Source organism: Amphiura filiformis, chromosome 1 (assembly GCF_039555335.1).
Source record: "Amphiura filiformis chromosome 1, Afil_fr2py, whole genome shotgun sequence".
NCBI lineage: Eukaryota > Metazoa > Echinodermata > Ophiuroidea > Amphilepidida > Amphiuridae > Amphiura > Amphiura filiformis.
The window spans coordinates 60,290,378-60,318,306 of record NC_092628.1 but is presented as its reverse complement, the minus strand read 5'-3'; the positions used below and the strand labels follow the sequence as shown (position 1 = coordinate 60,318,306).

Below are 27,929 nucleotides of genomic sequence, written 5' to 3'. Positions count from 1 at the left end.
TGTCATGCTTGTATATTAATAGTGCTTCTTGGTTGAAAGCTAATTCTGTTGAGATTCCTGGTTTACCAGTGAAGATGGATCCAAATAATCAATTATGCATGGTGTTTTTAACACACTCATCCAACGAAGCAGCAAGACACGGGTCGTTCAAAAAGTTGTTCCATTCCCCACAATCTCAGCTAGTACAAAAGCTCTAGTTTATATTTTCACATTATTATAAGTTGTCTTCTTATGTGATTTAATTCAGTTTGCAAATGGCAAATTACAAGAGTAAAATGCATTGAAATACAGAAAGGCAACTGAAAGGATTTAAAGTCAAATAACAGTAACTTACAGAAACATTGAAATAATGAACAATTTGAAATATTTGCTGCAGCTGAGAGAGCATCATTTCTCTGGAGAAAAAATTAAATGTGTTCAGTTTGTAGGCAATGTCTATAATGTGATATTAGAGACTGCCATTTACAGAACTGGATTAACAAGGTTGGATGCAGAACTTATTGAATGACCCACATTATAACTGTGGCTTGCAAGTTATCTGAAACATGCATACTGCCTTGTTTACCACAGTCAGAGATGGATTGAGAGGCAGAAAGCCAGCCAGCCAGTCAGCCTACCAAATTAGCCTGCCAGTCATCAATTACAAATGACTTACCTTCACATCAGCAAATGTGTTTCCTGTTTATTACAAAGGCAATTTTAATCTTACATTAGCTTGATTAATAGAAGCCATCTCGCATAAACAGCCCCATGCCCGTGTGATGAAACTCAGACAATTTTCCATTGGGAAATATCCTGTACAAGTTCATTTAATATTTCAAAGAAACTATTTCTCTGTCAAATTAAATCAAAATTTAGTATTTTTGTAAATCTACCTATCAAGCTGGTTACCATGCTGATGGCATAAAATTGTCACTAAAAATGTTTATTCATGGGAAACTTTAGCCAAATGTATTCCTTTATTTGGAAAATTTCCCAGAAATTGGCTTCTTGTGCTCCGTACGGCAGCCCTGTGAAGTGACTCTTTTTCACATGGCAAGCATGGTTGACACGCCCCTAAAATTCAAAAATAAAGAAGAGAAAAACACATTACAAACTAAAGCGCACACGCACACAAAAAGTAAGGATAGAGGCTAACTTGTAAACAAACCTTGAACTGGAGTTGTGCGTGTAATGTAAACTGGGAAATCTAATCAATTTGAATAGATAGTGAAGGATATTAAAAGTAACTCAAAGTGCTTGCTATTCCATCATCAGGATGCATTTTATTGAAACTAGTTATTTACCACTGAAAATACAAACTCTCCTCAATATTAAATATTTATTTCAGATTTGATTTATTTTCATCAGTTCCTTTCTATGCTTTGGATTTTTTATTGGCTTGTTTTGTTGAATTGTCTATATAGGTGTGTTTATCGAAAGTCTGCTGATCAGCTATTGATTGCAAGTCTCTGTGCTGTGTGCTGCTTAGGGGCGGGGCACCTGGCTGCACCATTACATTTTCAGGGGGGTAATGGAAGTTTTGGTTGGATTTTTTAAATACCCATCATTGGCTTCTTTTTTTTTTCCTTCATCTTTTTTTGGGATAGTATTTTTTCTTCAAAGGGCTTTCACATACCACCCTCTTCACAAGTATCGAATGATGTACCCCTTACTTGCACAGGAGCCCAATCTGATCTGAAATAGGCCACATCACTGATTAAGAATAGGAGAGAAATATAGGCACAGAAATTGTTTGAAATATTTTCAATAGTCTGAATAAAAAGAGGAAGTAATTATTAGTTGCCAATCATTAACATTTAAAATTAATCTGGTATTTAATAAGAGCATATTGGCTTTTGTTGTGGTTGTTTCTAAGCGTTGGTGGTAAAAATAGTCAATTCGGTGGCTGTGTTTGTGATGTCAAGTAGTGTTAGGTAGAAATGTTTTGATCTTATGCTGAAATGCTACAGTAATGAATTGTGAAAAAATAATATTTAAGAAAGGATACACATAGAGTAACAGATAAACCATAGATTGTGAAGACGCAGGAAAAGTGTTGTTTCCGCATCAGAAGCCAGTCAGTTTGATACATGGTCTATGGTTCAGGTGCGTTTGTGTGGGTTGATGGCCTGTCCCTATTTGAATATATATAGTTCATCTCTCCTGATGTTGTTGTTGTTGGAATGACATCCTGTTTAACAGGTAACAATGCTACTTATGACGTGCTATTTTGTGTTAGCTACCAAGCACAATTATATTTGTGACATCTTTCACATCTTTTTAAAATTAAAAAAAAAAGCAGCCTTGTAACAAATTGTTTTTTCTCAGTAGTGAAGAGCACTTCTTTGAATGAACTCTGCATAATTTTAATGCAGCATTGCTAATTGGTCTGTCTTAGGTAGAAATGTTTTGATGAAATGCCATAGTTTTAAGTCTGTCTAATTGGTCTGTCTATGGTTTATCTGTTTCTTGCTCTCTGTGTATCTTTTCTGAATGTTAAAACATCAATTATGCATGCCCAAAATTGACCACTTTGGCAATCAAATTCCCCTTATGTTTTTCACATTCATGAGATGATCTGAATCCTTAAAAACAAGTTAACTTCCCTGGTCATAGGCAGTGGAATACAAGAATTTTTTCTTTTAATTCCAAGAAGACATTGTACATCAGTGACTTGCCATTTATACCACCAAGCTATTAGTAGACCCCACATCATTATGTAGTCTCTAGAACTAAGGTGGTGATATTATGATATTGTATGGGCTATATGCCAGAACTTGATACTGGCTATACTATGTTCACCAATGAAAAGGCAAGACTCATCATATTATGTTAGGACAAAAAATTGATGTGTTTGCTTTTCAGTATGAAGCAACTTATTTATTTATTATGCACATCATTTTGTCCATATTAGTGCATGTGGCAGTATGGACACTAACAAACCTCAAATATTTATTTTTTAATCTACTGGTACATCACTTGTTATGTGATATAACGGGGCCAGATACTAATATACTTAAATATTCACCCAGAGACATTTGGTATTTGGTTCACCATATTATATCATAAACATCACAGATTGACACAGCATTTATACCTACACACAGTGAGCTACTAGTCAAACTAATAATTGTTGCTCTAAATGTTGTAAACTAAACACAAGGTACAAGACTTGCATAATATGTGTGATAGGGAGATCATACCAAAGAAACCGGATCACAGTTGGCATAGCTGTCTGCCTACTAATGTTGTTTATGGATAGGCTGACATGTAATATATCATATGTTGTTATTCACTCAATTGCTAATTGATAAAGCATCCTCGTGTATTTGTATTAGATGAGTACAGCAGTATCAAGAAGCTCAGCTCTGTAACTGGTTCTGGTCACAGTCGCACATCCGAGTCACTTGGTGGTAAAGATGAATATCTGTTACATTGTGTAAATTTGTATTAAATACAATGTATGTAGCACAGGCTCAATGTCTTCTGACCAACCCTCCCTGACGATGAGTCTGTAAAATATTTGAAACGTGCATTCTCTGGCTACTTTGCAGCCATTCATGCTTTGTGCTCACATTTTGAAGGTGTCACAATCCAAGGAACCATGAGGGAACTGAGCCAATTCTAATACAGTGATGACAAATTTGTTCCAGATAAATGTTCATCAAATGTTGCATTTGAGAAATGATTTTTAACTCTATGTTTAATCACTCTTTTTATTTCCATTTTTGTTTTTTTGATACAGTCCAAGCCTGTCAAACAAGTCATGGGAGGGAATGATAGACATAATGATTCTTCTGTAAAGGACAAGAAGAAACAAATTCAACAGCATCAAGAACAGAACAATTCACAGCAAGTCACAGAAAATCACTTGTCATCGTCAAGAACACATCCACAAACAAATCAAGAAAGAACTCCTTCAACAACTTCTACCACTAGTTCTACAACACAAGAATCTCAACAACAACAACCGCATGTAGTAAAGAAGAAAAAGCGGGAAGATTTTAGATTTGGTAAAATCTTAGGTGAAGGGTCATATTCAGAGGTAAGTGGGATAATTGTGAATATTAATTGTCTCCAAAATTGCTTCATCATTGTGATTTTACAAGTCTGATATATCTTTGACCCAGTCCACACAAGTATTTTTGCATCCTTGTGTCATCATAATTTGCCAAGTACATCCCGATGACAAAAAATACGAGAGCGTTCACACATGGAGTAAACATGTATACAATGACAAAATGCAGACACACAGGAAATTTTTATAGGTAATTACGATCATGCTACGAACTGGCTCATTGATGGAAATTTTCATTATTGGCGAATAATGATACGATTGTAGTATACCAATGACATTTAGCGGACGGACAATACTCATTTCATAATACGATTGTAACATGATTGTAAATGTAATCAACAGTGAAAAACATGCTCGTGTGGACCAGGGTCCTTACATAAAAAGATTGATGTTAAGAAATATTTAAGGTTTAGACCCTATGTACATGTACTGTACACTAAAGAAAAGTCACCATTTAAATGTTGACTTAATCGCTATCAAATCCAGTGCCAAGTTTATTGTAAAGTTACTATCAAATGTTGCTCAGGAGCACCATTTAGTCAAATTGAATTTGACTTTGCTGCTAAGGAAGTGCGACTTTTCCTGGTATCAACAGTCAGTTGGTCAAATTGAATTCTTGTTTTATATGCATGCTCACTGACTCTACATTGACTTCCCTGAAGTCAACTTCACGGTACTGATACTGATAGTATTAACACTAGCTGAAATTAGTTCATGGTTATCCTCTGTCGCAATCAATTTTGAGATCAAAATAAATTGATATTGAGATTGAAATGGATCAATTTGAAGGAAGGTGTAAACTGGGTCTATGGATCGCCCAAATGGATCGCCCAAATGGATCGCCCAAATAGATCGCCGTTGTACAAGTTACATATTTAGTATGCCCCTGTTGCTCAATGTTAGTGCTTTTGTTTGCTTGAAGGGTGTCAGTTTGTGAAATTAACGTTTTATGTTTTGTTATTATTATTAGGTGGTACTAGCAACAGAAATTCATACGGGGAAGCAATATGCAAGTAAGTACTTGTTAACACCAAGATGCAAAACATACCTAGTCTTATCTATCTTGTATTCAGTGGTGTACTGGTTGGTTCAAACTGTTGTAATGACGAGGCAAAGTCATCCCACTGACCCGCCCTCAGAATGACTTCATTAGAACAAATACGTGGGAAGGGCACACACATTTGCAATAATATTTGAATGCTAAAATGGGCCACAATATGATTAAGGTCTAAAACGGACCAAAAGGAAAATGCGCATTGCAAATTTTGGTCATTTATTTCCTGTTATAACATCCATGTTGAGACATTGCCTCTCCATCAGTGTCCTGAAAAGGCATTTCTGGAGAAATATGGGGCTTTGTGGTTTTCTGAAGATTTTAAGTTTGCATACAAAATTAGGTGATTTTTATGGAACTTGTAAGCTCTTTGAACCATAAGACAAGGCATTGTGAATGGTAACATTATATTCAAGAGTTTTATCCCCTGGTCACCTGACTTAAATAAATAATCAATGTTGGCCTTTCATTTGCCATCTTCGTACATTCTGCATGCATGTTCTTTAAAATGCCTTGTTTTACTCTCTGGGATATTTGTGGGGGATGTCCATTTTTGAAGAAACCCTGTTTAGTTTCAAGCTTAGTTGGTTTGCAAAAATTAAATGTATATGTGATAAGAAAAATTATGTTATTTATTTATGTTTTTAGTGCTTGCCTCTTAAATGCCTCAAATTATGAAACATTCATGTACTAACTTATTGCTTATGCTTGTTTTCTATTACAGTCAAAGTCCTTGAAAAGAGACATATCATGAGAGAGAAGAAGGAGAAATATGTAATGAGAGAAAGAGAAGTGCTGTGTAAACTTAATCATCCATTCTTTGTCAAGTTATTCTTCACCTTCCAAGACAAAGAAAAATTATGTATCCTTTTCTGATTGATATAGTGATTAGTGGTATGTCTCAAGTGATTTAATGTTTGTAATTATTTCAGTTTTTCATTAATATATACTTTTTATCTTTATAATTTTATGTTTTTAAGATCACTTGTTTCAAGTAAACATCCTGTTAATGGGTCTTGAAGAGGTTTTTGATCTCATCACCGTCATTTACATATTTTTATGTACAGTATTTTTAGACAAATTTGCATCTGAATTGGTTTGAACCGCACAAACATCTCGGCGATCTGACTCAAGACCACAAATTTGTTTGTTGAATGGAGCTCTATAATAGTAAACTATATAAGTTAGAAAAATAACTAAAGAGTGGGCCGGTAAAATTTCTTGGAAAAAAAAGCAGCATCTAATAATAAATACGTAGGAGATGAGAAGAAGCACTTTGAATTCCCTGTATGAATTCATTACAAAACAATGTTGTTGATGCAATACCACAGTGCTGTCAGTAATAAGTGTTTGTGCCAGGCGATTCATTCACATCCTTTCTTCATTCCATTACGTATTCAAGTGTAATGTTTCTGATGGAGATGCGTGATTGGATTGATGCTTGTTTTGTTGACACTCAAACACATTCCTCTACTCAATGTGCCTAAGTGCTCTAAGACTCCAATGTTGTTTTGTTCAATTAAAGGAGATATATGTAGTATGGCTATGTCCCATACTGTATGTATTTTCTGTTTATATGTATTTTATACAATCATGATACTTTCTGCAGGGTCTTTTGCTATTTAGATTTTGTGTTACGGCCCACAATTTGATGTTGTGAGAGAAGAAAAACTAGTGACTAAAAGAGAGGCATCTAATTATACACTTGATCAGATTTACCCATGATTCAGCAGAATTAACACAATCTTGAAAGTCTAAAAGAGAAAATTGCTTGATTTTGTATTGAGAAACATCACAAAAATGCTATAAAAGACACAAAGGCACTTTCAATACTCTACATTCAATATTTCTACTAATGGATTATCATCATCCGATTCAAAATTTTGTCTTTTCAAGTAATTTAATGACACTTATATTTCGTACAAATTAAATAGTTCACCGTGATGCAATGCTTCATCCTTTTCAGCTCTCCGTTCTCACAAAATAATTTTAGTTCCATAAATAGTTCAACATGTTTAACTCGGGAACCAACAGACATAAAAATACACAACGACTGTCGGCAAGTTTCCTATATTTAACAGACAATAGATAGCAGTCGTTCAGTTTTACTTTAATTTACCAATTTATATGTTTAGATACTGTCTCGCATGATGTTATTTATAACCTTAAACTTCCTCAAGGGAGAGAAAGATGAAGAAAATATTGTCAATTTTTTATTTCGTTGTCAAAGTATAGTCATTGCCCCTTGGGCTTTACAGATAGAATATTGGATATTGTTTGCCAGTGACATGTAATTAAGCAAACCAGTCACTTGTCATATGAATAAATTGCATTTTATTTCTTATGTTCCATGTACAATGAAGGCCATTTGTGATTACATCATCCATCATATGGAACGTCCACCACCCAAGATAAGAACCGGCTTAAGTTCAGTTCCGGGAAATTTGGCCATAAAAACAAAAATCTGAAAATATATGCCTATCTTTTTTACCTTTCTGGAATTGGATGATGATATTTCAGCATAAAAAGAGCAATTATTTTGGTTCATTCCCCGTTAAAAAAAGCACCCATAAATGTTTGATGCTGCACACAAGTGCTCGGCTGTCTGGCCAAGAGCTAGAATGATTGAAGAAACTTAACTAACACATCTGATACATCTCTGTCCTGAACTGGTACCCTCATCCATACCTAAAGTAAGCTCTTAGCGACATATAACTCATTTGAGGTGATTGCATCTCAACTAGCCATGTTGTGTGTACTCATCCATTCAGAGATAGAGATTTGCAAGCGTGATGTTTTCTATTTGTGTTTTCTTCTGCAGCAAAGCACTCCACCTGCAACACTCCCATATGCATACTTTATTATTTTTCACTGAAAATGCATGTTCTACAAAAGTACTAAATTTGGCTTGTTATTTGGGAAAAAGTAAGTAAGCATAAAGTAGACAAATATATTTTTATGCCTCCAACGCGAGGCATACTGTTTTTGCAATGTCCGTGCTTCCGTGCCTCCGTCCTTCCGTGCTTCCGTCCGGATGCGATATCTCGGGCATGGATGGGCGGATTGACTTCAGATTTTCAGGATAGGTGGGTCATGGTCAAAAACTCTGGCTACTTTTTTTTTTTTGGGTGAGGTTCAAGGTCATATACTGAGGTAAAAGGTCATTTGAGGTCAGAGGGCCCATTTTCATTATTTACCTCTTTTCTCGGAGACTGGGGTCACACGTTCCTCAAACTTGGTGGGTGGGTGCATCTTGACCCCAGACAGAACAAGTTTATATTGGTTAGTGGGTCAAGGTCTCCTGAGGTCATGCAGGGGTCATCTGAGGTCAAATGAGCAAAAATAGTCATATGGCCATGAAACTTGGTAGGTACAATCAACATTTAGAGCCAAATTTTTGGAAGGTCATTTTGGGGTCATCTGGGGTCACCCAGGGGTCATCTGAGGTCAAATTAGTAAAAACTGTCGTATGGGCATGAAACTTGGAGGGTACAGTCAACATTCAGAGCCTAATTTTTTGAAGGTCATTTTGGGGTCATCCAGGGTCACCCAGGGGTCATCTGAGGTCAAATCAGTAAAAACTGTCTTATGGGCATGAAATTTGGTGGGTACAGTCAATATTCAGAGCCAAATTTTTGGAAGGTCATTTTGGGGTCATCTGAGGTCATCCAGGGGTCAAATTAGTAAAAACTGTTGTATGGGCATGAAACTTGGTGGGTACAGTCAACATTTAGAACCAATTTTTTGGAAGGTCATTTTGGGGTCACCAGGGGTCATCTGAGGTCAAATTAGTATAATTACTATATGGGCATGAAACTTGGTGGGTACAGTCAACATTTAGAGCCAAATTTTTGGGCGGTCATTTTGGCGGTCATTGAAAGGTTGTTTTGGGGTCATCCAGGTGTCATTTAAGGTCAAATTCAGTCTCCTCTTTTAGGCTTGAAGCTTTGTATCAACTTGTGAATTCCACATCACTCCCTTTGGTGGAGGTATCACGGTCGACGCTGTCGTCAAAACCGCTGACATCCGAGAACCGCGTCCATCTAGTTTTTAATGTCAGTTGCTTTCAATGAAACTGGGTTGGAAAATATGTAATGCAGAGGTGAACCTTTTAGATGTAGTAACTATAATAGTCCTTGATTAATTTAAAATGAATTCTAATGCATGTTATTTGGAAGAGGTATGTGGAGACCACTCTTTTAGTCCAGCTTGGAACACTGTTCCTTGGATGTTCCTTAGGAACTTATTGTAGCCCCATTCTGAAGGGAAACCCAGCTTTTGTGTGCTTTTATTGACAAATAATGTTAACAAAACATATCTTTTAAGATACTTGCTAAGTTGTTTTTGAAGTATTGCTTCCTTACATGGTGCCCACAATGAATTCCATCCAACTGTATGTTAATCACCGTGACCATGTTTCTCAAGTTCTTTACCTGCGGGTTGAACTCATTGCAGAGTAGTTAGGGAGACAAGTTAAGATGCATTCAGGCAGGTGTGCTAGTGGCTTTGTAAACAATAGGTTTTCATTAGCTAGGGAATTCCAGGCTAGGATACAGAGTTTGTACTGGGCTATGGTGAAAGTTGGCTGATTAGGGATCTTTGTACTAGACAGGTATGTAGAGATTGAGCAAGAGAGACAGAGAAGTCTGGCAACTGCTCAAGGCTAAAAGAACATTGACCTGTCAGCAAAACAAATAGCAACATGTACACAACAACAACCTGGAGGGATATGGAGGAAAAGAGAAGGATAAACAGTATGGCAGCCAAATATATCGGAAAAATAGGCATTTTTGAGAGATCCTTAAAGAGTGTTTTGTTTATTTTTGGAACAATTCAGAACAGGATGTATATGGTGATGTTAGTACAAATAAGATTCAACAAAAATCCTCTGGAGAGAGAAAGATGTCTATTTATAGGTGAAGAAGGCAGTTTGTTTATCGCTTATTTAAAGAAGCGAAGGGGAGGATCTGGTTTTTGCATTATTTTTCTCCTATTTTAATGGTGAGGTGGATTTAATTTAAATGATAAAGCAAGGAGGTTAGATGCGTGCGCTGCAGTAGAATACTAAAGTTACTGGGTGGAGTGGTGATATGGTATGGGAAAAACAAAATGATACAAAGAAAATGTAAATCTATGTATTATAAAAACCTTGTGTCCCATTTCCCATATATTTTGATTAGTGTACTTTACCCTTCTCTATTCATCTGTCCAAAACATGCTCAGATCATTTCTAGAAAATGCCTCATCATATCCCACCTGAAGACTAGAGATCTATACACTTTGGTTAAAAATTAACTTAGTTTTGCAAGGGTACAATTTGCAAACAAATATTCTGACTATTGATTACATAGGGTATGTTACTGTGTTTTGATTGTTTCAAACAAAATGTATTGCAGTAAAACAAGGAACTAAAAGGCTATGGTTAAGCTAGAGTCCGAAGTTTACCGTTTTCTAAAATCCATTTTCCGTGTTGTAATCCGTGTTGTAAAATCTGTGTCATGAATAAAGCTTAAAATGTATAAACAATGATATTAATGTCACAATAAAATGTTCAATATCGTGATCAATATGCTCTGATTGGAATATTCTCACGATATAGGCCGACTATTACGATGTTTGGAGGGATATAGGGGGTTCATGCCTTGGTAATATACCTTTATTTCGGTATTATTAAACAGTATTTTTTACATAAAAATTGACATACACAACTCATGATATTTCTCTTATCTTTTAACAATTTTTGTCACATCATACAAAAATGTCACTTTCCGTGTTGTACCTCCGATTCCGTGATTTTCTTACGTTTTCCGTAAAATGGAAAACTCCGGACTCTAGGTTAAGCATATATCTGAACCACGATGTTGTTGCATACCATGCAACCTTTTTTGTTTTTGTCTTTTCCTAGAAATGTTTTGCTAAAAATAAATGAATAGTCTAGTGATGCCACATCATCATTGCATCCATCTTGTATTGAAGTCAACACCTGCTCACTATAGAATTATACAGAAATGAATCAATCCATCTGTCAATTCCACTACGTAAACACAGTCTTTAACAACATATGCTAGACAAAAGCTCTTGAAACATTTTATTTTTAAAACTACTATTAACATGATAAAGGTAAAACACTAAACACATCCTTTTCCAATTCCAGCAGAGTTGTAGATTGACTGTCAACATGGGTTTTATTGTTCATATTTATTATTTATGAAATTTGTATTCATCCAAGCGTGATAAGTGCATATTTTGTTTAAAATGGCAGTATCATTGTAATAATGTGAAGGATAGATTATCATTACATGAAGAAACATGCTTGTGCATGCAATACAATTTTTTATTTCCTTGTCAAAATTTAAGAAATTTTATGAAACATTTTCAGAAAATAACTGCTAATTAATTTTAAATGGCAAGTAGCAAGGAAATTATACAGTGCATAAATCAGAAATTAAACATGAACTAGAAAACTAATGTGTAGCAAGCTGAATGAAAACAACATCTTTAGAAAGTTTGTCAGCATCTTAATTAGAAGATATGGAAATCATTATTTACATATACAGAAGGTGTAGAAATCATGCATATATGCATGATTTCTACACCTTGTGTGTATATATAAGGTATTTATTATTGTGTAAGATATATGGTGTGTTGATCAGTGATCTGTTTTGATATCTAGCCAAATCAAGGCATGAAATAGTCATGTTTACTTTTGTTAATATTTTTGTAATACATGTATTAGATTAATATGAAATAGTAACTTAACGACCAATGACTAGTTTTGTGCTTGGTAATGTATCAATGATGGTGATATACATTAATTTAAAATAATTCTCCCAAATAATTCTCCTCATTGATTCAAATATGGGCCTGAATATTTGAATGCATTATTACAAACAACAGAAAACCTTCAAATCTTGTCACGTAAACCATCAGATCAAATCTTGTCATGTAAACCATCAGATCTGTGATGTAATTACCATTGCATTGTCATGTAATTATCATTGGATCTAATAATGAAAGATCTTTTGCATCAATTGTCTATCCCACCCTTCAAATTGTTTTGGCCAGTTTTAATCAGTACAGTTGCTTCACAAAAATACTTGTATTATAAAAAAGTAAATGCTCAGTGCGAAAGTTTGTACTTTAATGTTGTAGAGTACCCTGGCCTACTATACGTAATTGTTTACATCATAGCATTACCTGAATATATACAGATTGAGTGGCCCCGCATAATTAAAAGGCAAGACACATTGTCATTATTTTTCATCATGGCATTTACCTGAAAATCTACAGATTGAATGGCCCCGCATATTAAAAGGCAAGACACATTGTCATTTTATTCTCCTCCGAACGTTGTTTGTGCATCAGCCAAAATGAAACAAGCAAGTGCCAATTATTGTAACAGGGTAAACAACACATGCCTAAGGCATGTTGTTCCATCCATTGGTGAAACTAGATAAATGCTAGTTGCCTGCCTAAGAAGGGCTGGTGAGCATGCAAGCCGGATTGGTGAGATGCCTCAATGCCGGTCACCCACTCTCATCATTTGTGTGGGTGGGGGTGATCAGTGATCACTTATGTTCAGTACTTTATAATCAGCTGAAATAACTCTTCAAAATTCAATTTTTTCATTCCTTTTTTTTAATCAATTATAGATAATTCAGAAATGCTAAGCATATTTGCATGCACTTGCGTAAATTTCACATTTGTTCAGCAAAAAAAAACCAATTATTTGTTGATGTTATCCAGAATTAATTTGTCAGCTGCATTCAACATCTTTTAAAAGAGTGAGGGAAATCAAAACATGTTTCCTTTATTGTGGCAATTCTCGATACATATTATTTAATGTTATATCGTTAATATAAAATTTAAAAAATAACATTTTCAAAATGTTTAAATAGATTTTCCTAGTTCTTGGGACACACCTCAAATGTACCAAAGTAATGTTGTTGACTATTGAGATACACACCTATATCACTCATACATTGTCCGTTAAGTGCTTAATTAAGTCCAGCGCATCAGGTGCTTTGAATATATTGTTATGATCATTACTTAATTAGGGCCACATCAACCAACGTCAGTGGGAATCATATTTACAGATTTACAAAAACAAGTTTAATGGTGTTTTTGTATTTTACTCCTCATTACTTCCATTGTGAATACTGTGTTTTTACTCTTTACACAGCGTGAGTCCATAAAACATTAACGTGCTTACGTCATTGACAAAAACATCCATTTGGGTAGGGATTCAAGTCATTTCTATCATAGAGGATTATGTGTACCTTTGACTTACTAATGGCTTTTTACAATGTATTTTGTTATAGATACAACTTAAAATGAATAATACTCATAATATTGAAGATGTTCAAGATAATATAAAAATTGAAGCTCCCCTAGGGTGAGAAAATATTTGAGTGCGTAAAAATTGTTTTGAATGTCATAATTTCATAACCATAACATGTATGAAAAATGGTATGTTTAGCACACTCTTTGGTTTTTGTGTAATAAAATGCAATATACCTCCATTGATACTACATGCCCCTTAAACCATAATATTTGTCCCTTCTTTGTTTTAAGTATAATTTTTGCCGTCTTTGTTCAATTTTAGCGACTTCCTGTTTAGTGGATTTCTTCGATTGTAAATCCATTAGTTTATTTCTAACGTCATATAGATTTAAATGCATGTTTTCCTGTTTATTTCTTCAACTCTTTCAGTTGAATGTGCTGAAAGATAAAAACAAATTCTGAGAAACTGATGAACTGATAAAACAAGTGGAACAGGTCAGAATAACAAATGTACACAACTTATGTGATTTTAAGATTATTGGTATTTCATTTTTCAGTGAAAGTACAAAACATGTTGTTATTCTCTTATCATAGGTTTTTGGTGACCTTTGTTAAAAATGGTCATCATTTTTGTATACTTCATTTCCATTTGCTATCATCGTGTGTAACAAAATGCGGGATATATGAAATTGGAATTGCTTAGAATAAAATGGTCTGCATGTAAAAAGTAGACTTAAAGTCGTACAAATGAGAGGGGGTACATTTTGTGTTGTGATTTGTACTCACAAAAGAGAATGCCTTTCACCACTGTTTATGGATTAAAGAAGATGTCCCACATCCCCTGGCTGTGTGCTTGTTTTTAAGCTGTCCAAATTGATTGGATGGCCAGCCACAGACTTATTAAGGCAAGAGGTGACAGCATCATGGAGGAGATGGCACACTTCAGAAACTGGGTTAACATGTTGAAGAGTTCTGTAGTTGGTCAGATTGTGCTTTGATAGCACTCTTAAATTTTGATTGATTCAGTAAATTATTCAATATCTGAATAGCCAGGTGGTCAACATATGAATAGTCAGGTATGTGCTTAGAATCTGTGCTTTGAGTTTGGTATCAAATTGAATCAGAATTGACAAATTACTGTTCAATGACCACATTTTGTGCTGATGTGTTGACTGTTGTTTTCAATGTGGTATAAAATTACTGGTTCTCAAAGAGCTTGGAGAATATGAAGCAGTGTTATCAGCTTTGTATACATTATGAGAGCATGTTGGTGGGTAATACAATACATGTATACATCAGTTGTCAGTAAAATATTGCAAAATGAACAACATCATGGTTTACTTGTGGTCAATCTTCATTGTGTAGGCCTAATGTGTAGCTGATTTGAAAACATTATTCTTACCAACTACCAAGGTGCTGGCCTATATGTTATGCAATCAAGCAATATGAGTCTGATGCTGGCTAGTTACTAACCCGGGTTACTAATTTATCCTTTTCCTTTTTTTATTTTGATTATAGAATATTTTTCTTAGTCACATCACCAAATTCTTCACTAAATATGTATTGATTGTATTCCACCAATTGATTCTACATTCAGTATTTAGTTGATAACCTTAACCCAACATCTACTCAGATTTTGGTCTAAGTCTGGCCAAGAAAGGTGAATTACTACCATACATTCAGAAACTAGGTTCTTTTGATGAGAATGCATCCCGATTCTATGCTGCTGAGGTGGTTCTTGCATTGGAGCATATGCATAGCTTAGGCATCATTCACAGGTAAATTATTTGTATGTATGTTTGTTTGTGTTGTTTGTTTGGGCTTGTTATTGAGGTGATTGAAGCCTAAATGTTCTGGGAAGATAAGCCAAATTAAAAAGGTGCCATCGAAAACAAGTCTTTTTTCATACCCACTTAATATTTGTAAAGGAAGTCTATATACCCCTGTAGAGTATAAAACATTTCCTGCATTTCTTTTGTATTTTTTGATCCCAGTTCCAGTTCCCTTCCAAATGTCAAAATTTCCTGAAGGAAGGATTTTCTTTAAAGAATTTTAAATGTACCTTAGGCCCCTAACAGTCAATTTTGAGTTTCCCGTAACATAATTTCTGAAAACAAGTGAGGTAACTTTTTCATTATTCATTATTCATTATTCATTATTTGTCTGCCTTTCATTATAACCAACACACATGTAAAATGTGTTGTTATTTGCCGCACACTCACTTGAAGATGGATGTTTGGCCCAAATGAGGTTCAAAAGTATATTACAAAGAGTCTGCAAGGTTGACAGCAAAATGTATGTTTTGATTTTGATTTTTCCACAAAAATAAAGGGATGTTCATAATTTTTTTGCAAATATAACCACTTTTCATTGGTATTTTTGGAAAATCACAATAATGAATTCAAGTGAGGGTCAGAAAATGAAGTGAGGGCGGGTGACGGGAAACTCAAAATTGACTTTCCTTGGCCTTATCCTTGGTTTTAACACATAAGAAGACAATCAACTTTAATACAAAATGATACACTATTACCTAATAAAACATGTAGCTACAAGTTAACACTTATGAATTTACCTTACACTATGCAATGTTCTATTTAAAATACATGCATTTCATTGTTGGGATGATATATCCTTCAGTGCACATTTAATCAACTATTTTTATTATGACTTTGAAATATTTGTTAATACTAAATACCTATTTTGTTATACATTTATTGTTGCAGAGATCTGAAACCAGAAAATATTCTTCTTAATGAGGATATGCACATTCAAATAACTGACTTTGGCACTGCCAAAATTTTGAATGCTAATGCATCAGAAGGTGAGTGATCTGTCTGTCTGTCTGTCTGTCTGTCTGTCCATCTGTCAGTCTGTCCATCCGTTGATATGCTATCTGTCCATCAGTAATTCAAAATTAGCAAATCTTAACAAATTGCAAGCCTGAAAATTACTACTTTTACCATAATATCTGCCTGCGTGCTTGTTAATATAGTGTCCAAGATAAAGTCTGCCTGTATCTCACTGTCCAAGATATTCAGTAGAAAAAAATAATGAGAAGGAAATTGGCATTTAGGACATGAAAGTGGCAGTGGTACATTTAGCAGCATAAATCTACTGGTATGTTATTATGTTGTTACAAGAATCTGTTAGTTCAAAAGTTTGGAAGCAGGTCAGATGTCAGGTGGCAGCCGGCTCAGAAATATCTTTATTCTGTCACATTAAACAGGTGGGCACTTCTAAAATATCAACGCTTTATTTTAAGGATAGATTGGAAGTTACATAAAAGCCACCCAGAAAATAAATGTCCTCTTCTGTTTTACATTGATCCAAACAGAAAAAAAGAATGATATGGAGTGTCCTTTCAGATAAGTTCAAAGAAATTTAATCTGCTGTGAAGTTGAAACATTGCATTTTACCATGTTTGAAAAATTGAACAATTATAAAGTTTGTATATATTCTACATGGTACAGAGACAAACTCTTTGACTACTCCATGTGGCATACCTACTCTTCAGTACAATCAAAGTATCACCTTTCATGTTCCCCCTGCCAAACGAATGTATCTGTGTGGGTAGGTTGCACATTGTTTTGTGGTCCTCAACAGTAACAGCACTCCACAAGAACTTCTGAGATAAACCAGGATAAAGATACTCCAGAGGTGCCCTGCAGTGAAGTATCTCTTACATTAAACATGACTAGGTAGCCTTACATAAAGTACATCTCTGAGAAACCCTTAATTAATGAGTTATTACTTAATCAATCATTTGGTTGCCACATATGTGAGGCACTCTTAGTAGTTGCACACTGTGGCAAATTACTTCTTAATCATAGTTTTGTAGCCCTTAGATAAGATTTGCCTTTAGAGCTAGGAGTCTGTTTGTGTACATGTATCAGCATGTAGGAGTGAGAGTTTATTGCAACAAGGTAGTAGACATGTTTCTGCTTGTCACTAGAACAGACAGGTGGTTCCATCTAATTAGATGACTGTATGTATGGAGATGAAAAGGAAGGCAGCTAGAGGCCAGGGCTACAGGTGACTGACTGACTCAGTCAGGCGCAAAAGCACCAGAAAATGTTATTGTTGTTATGTAACAGGCTTAAAGTTAAAGGCATTTTTTATCACTCTTAAAATTTGACTATCGTATGAATATTTGAAACATGTTGGCATTTTTAAATTTGTCAAATGTCGGTGTACAGGATCTGTGCACAGAAATAGCTTAATTTCGTGCCAGCTTGAAAGTATGTTTAAAAAGTGCAAAGTTATATAGCTGAAACCACTATATACATATTATAAGTTTCAATTAGACCTGTGGCAATGCTTTCAGATTGTTTGTATGAAACTTAGCAAAATTTAAACAAATTGTGAATTTTGATATCAACTTGAGACCTGAGTATTATTACATGGTTGTTTTCCTGTGAAGAAGATTAATTTGATTGTATGATTTATTATTAAGATTTTGTTTCTTCCAACCAGTGTATGTTTCTTTACATTGGTTCTCCACTGCACCTCAGGGACAGCCAGTGAAAAAACCTCACTAAGATTTGAACTCATTCTGTGCTAATCATATTTTGTCTACAGAGTTTTATCACTGGTATGATTTGTGTTCTATAGAGAAGTTTAAATATATGTCAGTTTAACAGATACTACCCAAGCAATAAATTTCCCTGGCAGCTTAAATGTGATTTCTGTTTTGATCCTAATATAACATCCCACATACACCTTTCAAAGAATCTGTTCTCTTTTTGTTATTATTGCAGTACGGGCCAACTCGTTTGTATGAACATCACAGTACGTCTCACCAGAGCTACTAACTGAGAAGTCGGCTACAAAGAGCTCAGATCTGTGGGCGCTAGGAGCTCTCCTGTACCAGCTACTGGCTGGGCTACCGCCATTTAGGGCAAGGTAAGTTGCATTCATGTATTTGTTTTAAGAGAGAATTGGTCATTAACATAACTAATTTATGAATTTTTCTCATAGTTTATTGAAATAAATTATTTGTTTAATACTATGAGTAACAGTATAAAAATTATAGTTGTTGAATGCAATATTTGTATGTAATTTTTGCCTGGAAAATTCAATAGGATAGTCGCATTGGCTGCCATCTTGCATGAAAAGATGCTTGCAAAACAATATGAAATTTGGGGCAAATGTATGGTGTAACTATAGTTACATGTATGAATAATTATATGGAAATAAGACTGGTTTCAAGACAGAATGGGATAAAGCAAGCCTAATTCTAATATGATGACATTTTGAAATGAGTAAATGTAGTCAACCATGTAGTGACATGTGTGTTTGTGAATGCTAAATATGTGTTTGCTAAATTGTTTATTTCAGCAATGAATACATGATATTCCAGAAGATAATCAAGCTAGATTATGAATTTCCAGAAGGCTTCCCGCCCAAAGCAAAGGACCTAGTTTCCAAATTACTGGTAAGTCACATCAAGCAGGTCATATATATATGCCTGGGTCATAGAACTGCTCTTGTTTTGATGTTATTAACAAGTCTGTACATTGCAGCCGATGTCAGTATGGCTCTGAATTGAAAACCAGAAAATGAGTGTGCACATGAACCACTTGGGAAAAACATAAAAACGTAGTTTATTAATTAACACTAGTCATTAAATAAAGTTATCACAAAATCAGACCAATTCCTGGGTAAACAAGCACGGTACATACAAAAATATCATGATTTACAGAATAACAGGATGTTTTTAGTGTTTCTCACATGAATATTCTGATCTGATCATGTCTACCCAGAAGGATCTTTATTGTATATGCGAATGTGTACAAATAATCCTTGCCATTGTAATATTATGGCTGGCTTCTAGACCAACCAGAGATTTACTCCTTGTGTCCAGTTTAAAGTACCCATCATATGTTTTATCCGTATTAATTAATCTTGGTGTAAACACTGTACTACTAAGAAGAATGACGAGTACGTGTAGATCAACACAAACAATAACTTTCCATCAAAAACAATTCCTTGAAAACTTGCTCTTACCTGCCAGGTATTCCAAGAAAGAGCACACAAGGTTGACAGGTGTTTCCGTCATTAATTATTTGAAAAAAAAATGTCTTCCTCTATTTGTTATTAGAATTTATAGCAACTTGGCTCTCTTATCTGGAAACAAAGTCTTTGTATGACTTCTTATTGTGTTTCTGTTTTGACAAAACAACATCAATCCAATTCATCAATATTAGCAATGAATTCCAGGGAATTTGTTTTTCATGATTGTTGATTTCAATGTATGCTTCATTGAAAACTAAGTGTAGGTCTTCCTGTTAGAATGGAGCATCCTTCAAATTATCACTCAAGCTGTCACTTTATATCAACAATTTGCATTACTTACAATGGTAGAGTTATCAGGATTCATCCGCCTTGAAGTTAAATATTTCATTTTATGAGAACCACGCATTGTTTTTTCAATGTGACCATATCAGTTTTGAGCAACTTTTGATAAATGATGTAACTGCCACTTCTTACTTTGAAAGGTACTCTAGTGATAACATAGGTGACAGCCAGTAGGGAAACTAACTATTCAGACACAAAACCTTTGGACTCGTTACAAACCAAGCTAATGAGTGTTTTATCCTGTTTATTTTGTTACAGGTATTAGATCCACACAAGAGGATAGGTTGTGAAGAGTGCGGAGGCTACCCAGAACTGAAAGCACATCCATTCTTTGACGGTATCGACTGGGACAACTTACACAATCAAACACCACCAGCTCTGAAACCATGCATGATAGTAGATGGCGAGGAGATACATAGTGACTTCTATGTAAGTGATCTCATGAGATGGATACACCCACACATGTTTTAGATTAATTGGCCATACCTAAGACTTTTTTATGTTTCTTGTGTACTCTGTTTGTTCCTCACATTTTACCTCTTGCAAAGTTTGCTAACTCAGTTTCTCTCTGGACTCTTTCACTTGAAATAAGCTAGTTATTCTATCACTTGCCAAATAATATAAAACTAGAAAATGAACAGCTTCAATTGGCCTTGCAAGAATAAGAATACCAAAATAACCATCAATGTTGTATTGCATCAACAGGTGGATGACTTTGACCTCACATTGACCCCGTTATCACTGAGTCAATACATTGGCAAGATACATGCACATGATGGCGATGGAGATGACACCGCACAGGAAAAGATGCAGAAGCCCAAATATGTACTAGAGCTATCAGATGATGAGAGACGAGAAAGACTGGCCCAACAGAGGAATGAATGCAAGTGGCATCGATTTGTGGAAAATAATCTGATACTCAAGATGGGATTGGTGGACAAGCGAAGGGTGAGTGAGACAAAAGATATTTATGAGAACAGGAACATTTGCACATTTTCAAGGTCAAAATGTGAAAAAGAATCCATGTTCAATGTTGTTGAAAAGTTTCCATTTTCCAAAATGCTCAGTACCAAATGGAATAATGGAAAAAGGTCTAGGTTGATTTTGATTTTGTTTTTAATTAAATCAAAATTATGCCAGCTGTGCATGGAAGCACTTAAAACATGTGACTTAATTAAGCAAAATGAGTGGAGTTCTGAAATTTGTTCATTGTGAGGAAGACAGTTCTACCAGCTGTTGTTTAATGTAACTCCAATAACAAAAGCCAAAATTAAAATGCAGTGACATTAACAAAATAATAGGATGTGAGTATTGACTTGGTCATTAACTCAAAAATATTGCCCTTGGTTTCTTTGGTCAATTCATATACAGGTTATATAAGTTATGTTGCCAGTAGTGAGCTTCTCCATGCATACAATACTAACCAGATATATGTTTATTATGTAACAGGGTTTGTTTGCCAGGAGGAGGATGCTTCTATTGACAGAAGGCCCACATATGTACTATGTTGACCCAGAGAATATGGTCCTCAAAGGAGAGATACCATGGTAAGTCACATGTACTCAAAATCCGTACACAAGTTTAGGTAAATGAATCCTTGAAAATGTAATGAATTTGAAGACGTATATGGTAGATTAGGAAGCGTACAATGTATTGGACATTTGATGGATGTGGACACAAAGTTTTGGTTAAATCATTTGAGACAGTCGCAGTGGGATGTAGCAATGCATTTCACCGGACATAAACACTGAAATAGTTTCTTCACTTAATTTATTTGGAATTACATTTGTGGCTCAACTCAAAGAATCTAGTACACCATTCCTGTTATATACCCTGTGATTATTTTGAGATCGGTGCATAGCATACTCAAGAATAAAGTACAGTTCAGAGTTAAAACCTAGCCATAATTGACCCTTTTTTATCAACAAGAAAACCGCATATATATATATAGCGCCTTATGAAACATTCAAGGCCCTTTACAAAGATTACACTAAAATACTTAATGTACAAATTAATTAAATTATACAAATATAATACAAGACACATTTAAAACATAATATGCTCAATCTGAGGCTATTGACGGATGTGTTAATACTACGATTTATTCCGTACAGTACGCTTATTCTTATAGAGGCCCATACGACGGGCTGTATGCATTGTAATGTACAAAAAGTAGCCTGGGTTCAGAACAGTAACCTCATTCGTGCACTGTCTAGTTTTAAAATACTAGTTATTATAACCAATGTAAAGTGCATTAAAAAACCAATTATATAACCATAATTCATCCGTCCATTAGCAATTTTTACCTATACACCTTTGGAGCATGACTGTATACAGCTGTTTTACCAAATAATAACCCTCATGTATTTTTGTGTTTAATTTCAGGACACCATCACTAAAAGTAGAAGCCAAGAACTTCAAGACATACTTTGTTCACACAGTAAGTAGATTCATATGAAAGTATTGGTGTAATTGAAATATTGACTTCTTCCAATCACAATCATTAAGGAGGAAAAGATGGAACATGTAATGGGTTGTCTTATCCCTCAAAATGTGCTCCTCTCAAGAGAAAAGGAAGGAATGTGAAAATCAGTATAGCAAAGAAGCTTAAAACACATCCATTACTCACAAAACATTTTCAAATGATATGTTTACATGTTCGGCAACTGTTGTCTTGTTTCTGGAATGATTGCTGAATAGGTTTCAACTTATCCAGTATTCTCACAGTGGTAATCACTTTGATGGGCAGTAAAAGTATTAGAAAGTACACTTGCTTTGCTATTATTTAACAGAAATGATTGGTGATCCTTGTACAGTACATACTCAATTTATATGCATATTACCTCCCAGTGGTTATCTTTTTCATTTACCTAGAAACTCATTTGGAAATGCCATTAAATCTGTGAGAAATACATAAATTCAGATCAATACACTCTACGCATTTCCTGTTTTTGTCTTACAGCCCAATAGGACATACTACCTAATAGATCCGGAAAATAACTCACAAGAATGGTGTCGAGCAATAGAAGAAGTATGGCGGCATACCTACCAGAATCAGAAATAGCATCTGTCGCCATGGAAACATGAGTACATCTCTGAATTTGAAATATTCTACCCAACCACTTTTTGCTGACCAACCAATTAATAGTATTTAAGAAGTGTTGGACCAGACCAATCTTGGTTTGGGCAAGATGTTTTCCTTTAATATAGTATGCAATATGAATAAGATAATATTCAAGTGCAGAGAATAACCTAATACAGACCTGAAAGTGAATGTTTGGGTTATTACATGTACACCAGGGCTGTCATTGTGTATGACTTTATTCATTTTATGTTAAGCAACATGTAATGATATTCATTGGAGATAGCATGTATGCACATACATTATTTGGAAGTAGCTAGTCACTAGGATCCATAACATGCTCATTTATCAGGGGCACAGTTCTTTAACCCCAATACATTTGTACATTCATTGAATGACCATTGAAAATTTGGGTACAAAAACTCATACCCTACAACTTGAGTTCAAATTTTGTACTATGATTGTTTAATTAAGGTTATTGAACTATGCCATTAGGATGAGGCCATTGTGGTCCATAGTGAGTTGAGCGGAAGTCATGTCTGTGACATGTCTAGTGATAAACAAGGGACCACTTATGCTGTCAGAAGTAACAGCCTTGTTTATCTCACATTAAATGAGTAATGTACACATTGGTATAATCATACAATATGTGCATGTTAAGTACATACACATTGACAGGCTTGGTCTAAATTACATGCTAAGCAACCAGAAAAACAATATTATCATAATTACAACTTGTGACATCAAGATTATCATCCAGAAATCGGAGCTTGATTCTTCCATGTGTAAAACCACCATCATAAAATGTTTCACATTGACCCAATCAGTCAGTCAGAAACTCTCTTCAGTATTTACTGTGAGAGAGAAACAATGAAGGACTTAGCATTTCAGTGACTGCCATTATTGATCCTTGTGACCAATATCAAATGAGAAGAAACCTTCAGGGTTGTAGATTGGGTCCAGCACATTTTGTTCATAGATGTAGAATTGCAGGCAATTTTGTACATCTTTAATGTTATCACTCTCAGACTATTGTATCACATATACCGTTGTCAGTGCTACATTATTATGTGCATTATAAGGTATAATGGTACAGTATTCTGACTTAAATCCAGTAACCCAAGTTAACCATTGGTTCAATTAATCTTTATTTACATATCGCAGATTAATGTTTAGATCAGATCAAATACTTTCATCTCATGTTCATTGATGTTAAGCCAGAATACATGTAGCCGATGTGTGTGCTCTTCAAAGCATAGATAGCTCTCACTGAGTACTTGTGAAACAATTGTCAGCTGCATAAATTTAATTCAACAAGTTTTTGAAGGTCAATTACAGTGGCAATTTAGTGTGTGACTGTGCTTTATCGCTAGATATACTGTAAACCATGTAATTGTGTTATTGGTGGAAAAAGTCTCAAAATAGCAGAATTTTGATCCAGCAACAATCAGTTTTACATGTGATATCATTGACAAAGCAATTGTCAGAACAAAAAGTAGATGTAATCGATTTGGTTAACTTTGGTGCTGTGTAAATAAGATGGTTTGTGTCGGTACCAACCCTATCCAACTTACTACCATTTGCAAATTAGGTTTTGTACGAAAAATATATGTCCATGTGACATTACTGTGAAATATAAACTGATGATAGCATTTGCTGTTTTATCTGTATATTGGTAGTGCACACAGTTTTACTAACGGATACATCGTGTGTGGATTGTATAATTCATTTTGTCCATAGAGAAAACAATTTATTAAGAGACAGAAATGTGGAAATAGAGTGCCTGCACTGGAGTTTTGAATAACTATGTGTGCTTAGTTGTTACTGTTTTCCATTGATTGGTTTCCTTTTAGGTTTGAAATATTTAGAACCCAATTTCAATTTTTTTAACGTAAGATTTCCACAAAGGATGTGAAACATGTTAGCTTTCAAGTGATGTCCAGTGATATGTGTAGACTTTAATATACAATTAATTGGTACTGGACGTTTTTACATGCGTAAACATTATCTATACTATATACAATATTAGTGGGTAAATGTGTATGCCACAAATTCATCATCATTAGCATAAGTGGTAAATTAAACTCTCATCAAAACATGTAAAAATAATTATAACTACCTTTGTGAATATGATAACTGTATTATACATGCATCATCTAGCAGAACATTCGAAGCTATTTTATTATCTGGTTCCATGCACTTGAATTTTTATTAATATAATGTTGATTCAGTGAAGGGAAAAAGGTGGGAATTGGCAACAAGCTGAGCTATGTCATCATATCTTATCTATTAATACTTGGCCTCTAGAGGGCTCTGTTTACTAATGAATAAATAGTAACTATCTATGAATGTGATGGATGATATCACAGGTGAAAGTTGCAATGTTCCATCATGAGCCAGTAGGCAAGTGTTATGTGATAACACATCTTTCTCTGAGTTACAGGAAACTAAGAAGTTAATATTTATTTATTTTGCATCACTTTCGTATATAAATTATTCAAGAACATTTAATATTAATTTTCAACACAACACCATGTCTTACCATGACATAAATCACATTTCCAGTAATTTACCCACAACTAAATTGCCTATAGCAGATTCAACCCGTGGTGGAACGTTTTTCAAACAAATTCAGGCTACTGGGCGATCATGCATATCACGCTATGCATGACTGGCTGATGATTGACCGGCAGCCTGGATTTGGTGGGAAAACGTCCCCTACGATGGTTGAAGCAAGTTATCATGGTTATGTGAAGTAATTTCTTCCCTGCATAAGCGCAAATGATTAATGTATTGCATGGCATAAGTGTTGTTGTGATGGTAAAATCTCAAATGCTTAGTAGTATTTTTTATCAACCGCATTGGCGATGTTTAAAATGTTGAATGTCAATTAACCAATGAAATGTCTACAATTTATGTATGAATGATATGAAACTAGAGCGAATAGAGAGTGTGTACCTCGGTATAGGTCTACTTACTGTTGCTATGAACCAACATTCTCATCTTTGACTCTTACCATTTTTGTATTTTGTATAGTGTTATATAGGAAATATTGCAATTCATAATGTTTGATCAGTGCATGACCTTGCAAAAGAGCACAACTAACTTGTTTTTGTGTCCTTGGTTTAACAGTTAGCTTCTTGTGCTAATCAGCCATAGGTCACATCAATCATGCATGTGGAGAGTTATTATTAACCAATATGAAATTATTAAATAATTTGCTGCTGTATATTGTAAAGATGAGAATATTAGCTCATAGGTTGTACAATTTATTCTTATTGATGATGATTATTATAGTGTGTGTGTGTGTGGTATGTGTACATGCACAGACGTGTGACCTGCAACAAGATCTGTACCATATCTTAGGATTTATCAGTGTGGGTCGCACGCCTTTAAAACATAGTTGAGAGATCTAATAAAACAAAGTTATAACTCCTTAATTGGAATATTTATATGTGAAATACAAATGACTTATTTAAAACAAATCAAGCTTTTGTTGTATTTTTTCACTCTTTTAATTTCCTCTTCAAATTGTACATTTCATATGTAAAGTGTTTAGAAATCTTGGGCTCTTTTATTGTCAATAAATGTATATTTGATTCAGTTTCACTACATCATTCTCTTAACATGGTTTATGTCTCTTGCAAGAAAATCTGATTCTGTTTATTAGGTTTTAAAGGAACTTTACAAACTTGAATTTTTAAATTGCATTCAACAATCAAATTTGTGTACTCCTTTGAAAATTGCACCATGGCTTATAATAAGAGAGGCCTGTGTACTCTGTTGTTGGTCACTCACATGTACCATTTTGCATGTAACAGACAGCAAAATATCAAATCTATGGTACAAATATTTAATGATAGGAGACATTGGAAGGATTTGTATGAGACGTATATCTTAAATAGTAGCTGTCTGTGTGAGAGACAGTTGTCAAATCTAAACTTGATTCAATTCATATTATTTGTACAATATTTAATGTAGAATCATAACAATTGGGTTATTTTAAGAACATTGAAAGCAAAAACAAAGTGTTAATTAAAATTATTGTAAGGTGTGCTAAATATAACATCAGTTTTTGAAGCGTAATAATGACTTGTAATGTTACAAAATAATGGAACATTATTTTGTACAATATGATATGCCACTCATGTCAGACACCCTGTTGTTTCTTATAAGAACGGTGCACCATACACGGAATAAAGCACAGCTTGTGGATGGCATACTTTATTGTACAACCTAGCCAAAAATAATACATGCAAGCGAAGGATTTTTTAAAAGTGTTCAATTCTGTGTAAGTTTCGATTCAATTAACATGCATACTAAGGAGACTGATACTTACCTCTCTGGTCAAAACTTATCTATACTATTAGTGCAACATATTGGTAGCAGATTTTATATGGATCATTTAAGCATTTGGCATACACTTCTCTCACGACCATAGATCACTGAGGGATGTAAATGTGTGTAGAATTTACAGCAATTAAATTGATTTGGGTATTATGATGTAATGAGATGGGCATGCTCTGACAAATTTAAAAAGTACATTCAACATTCATCACTCATGAATAAATTTAAAAAATAGGGCTATAAAATTATAAAGCTATCGTCAAAATAAATATTGTAATATATATGTTATTTAAAATTGTTATTTGCAAGAATTGCAGGAAATAAAAATGTTTTACAGAAATGAATGAATATCTGTGTCTTAGTTCAATTTTGTAGACAAAATCAAAGGCATCAAGAAAAATGTTATCGTTCAAAGACAAAAAAAGTGATTTGTGCAGGATGTAAGTCTTCCAGAATCTGTATCCCCATTTCCTCAATAATTGGAGGATGAAATTTTCTAGATTGGCCAAAGGTGCATATGGACTCCCTTAACATAACTGCCAGTTATTGGAATTTTACGCATAAACTAAAAGTGCCCTCCCATAAAAAAATCCCACCAGCAAATAAGAGCTCGGACCCCTAAGTCTTGGGATATTCAGAGGGAGCTCTCTTTTAGTAGGTGAAATTTACCCAAAGGCATAGGGGCCCATGTTTACCCCCAGTGTGTGCCATTTGGGTGATTATAATGGTATTTCAGGAGTGGGTTA

General features: G+C 34.6%; 1 protein-coding gene across 1 annotated transcript in view; it reads left to right on the top strand.

The window, feature by feature from the left end:
- Positions 1-27,531, top strand: part of LOC140150053 (3-phosphoinositide-dependent protein kinase 1-like) — a 79,853-nt gene extending 52,322 nt beyond the window's left edge. The window contains 12 exon segments of the mRNA XM_072172059.1: positions 3,728-4,027; positions 5,031-5,073; positions 5,839-5,976; positions 15,031-15,175; positions 16,121-16,218; positions 18,155-18,299; positions 18,735-18,831; positions 20,013-20,183; positions 20,460-20,702; positions 21,204-21,301; positions 22,140-22,194; positions 22,717-27,531. Coding sequence (XP_072028160.1) covers positions 3,728-4,027; positions 5,031-5,073; positions 5,839-5,976; positions 15,031-15,175; positions 16,121-16,218; positions 18,155-18,299; positions 18,735-18,831; positions 20,013-20,183; positions 20,460-20,702; positions 21,204-21,301; positions 22,140-22,194; positions 22,717-22,818 — 1,635 coding nt within the window. The 3' untranslated portion in view covers positions 22,819-27,531.
- Positions 27,532-27,929: the final 398 nt, after the last annotated feature.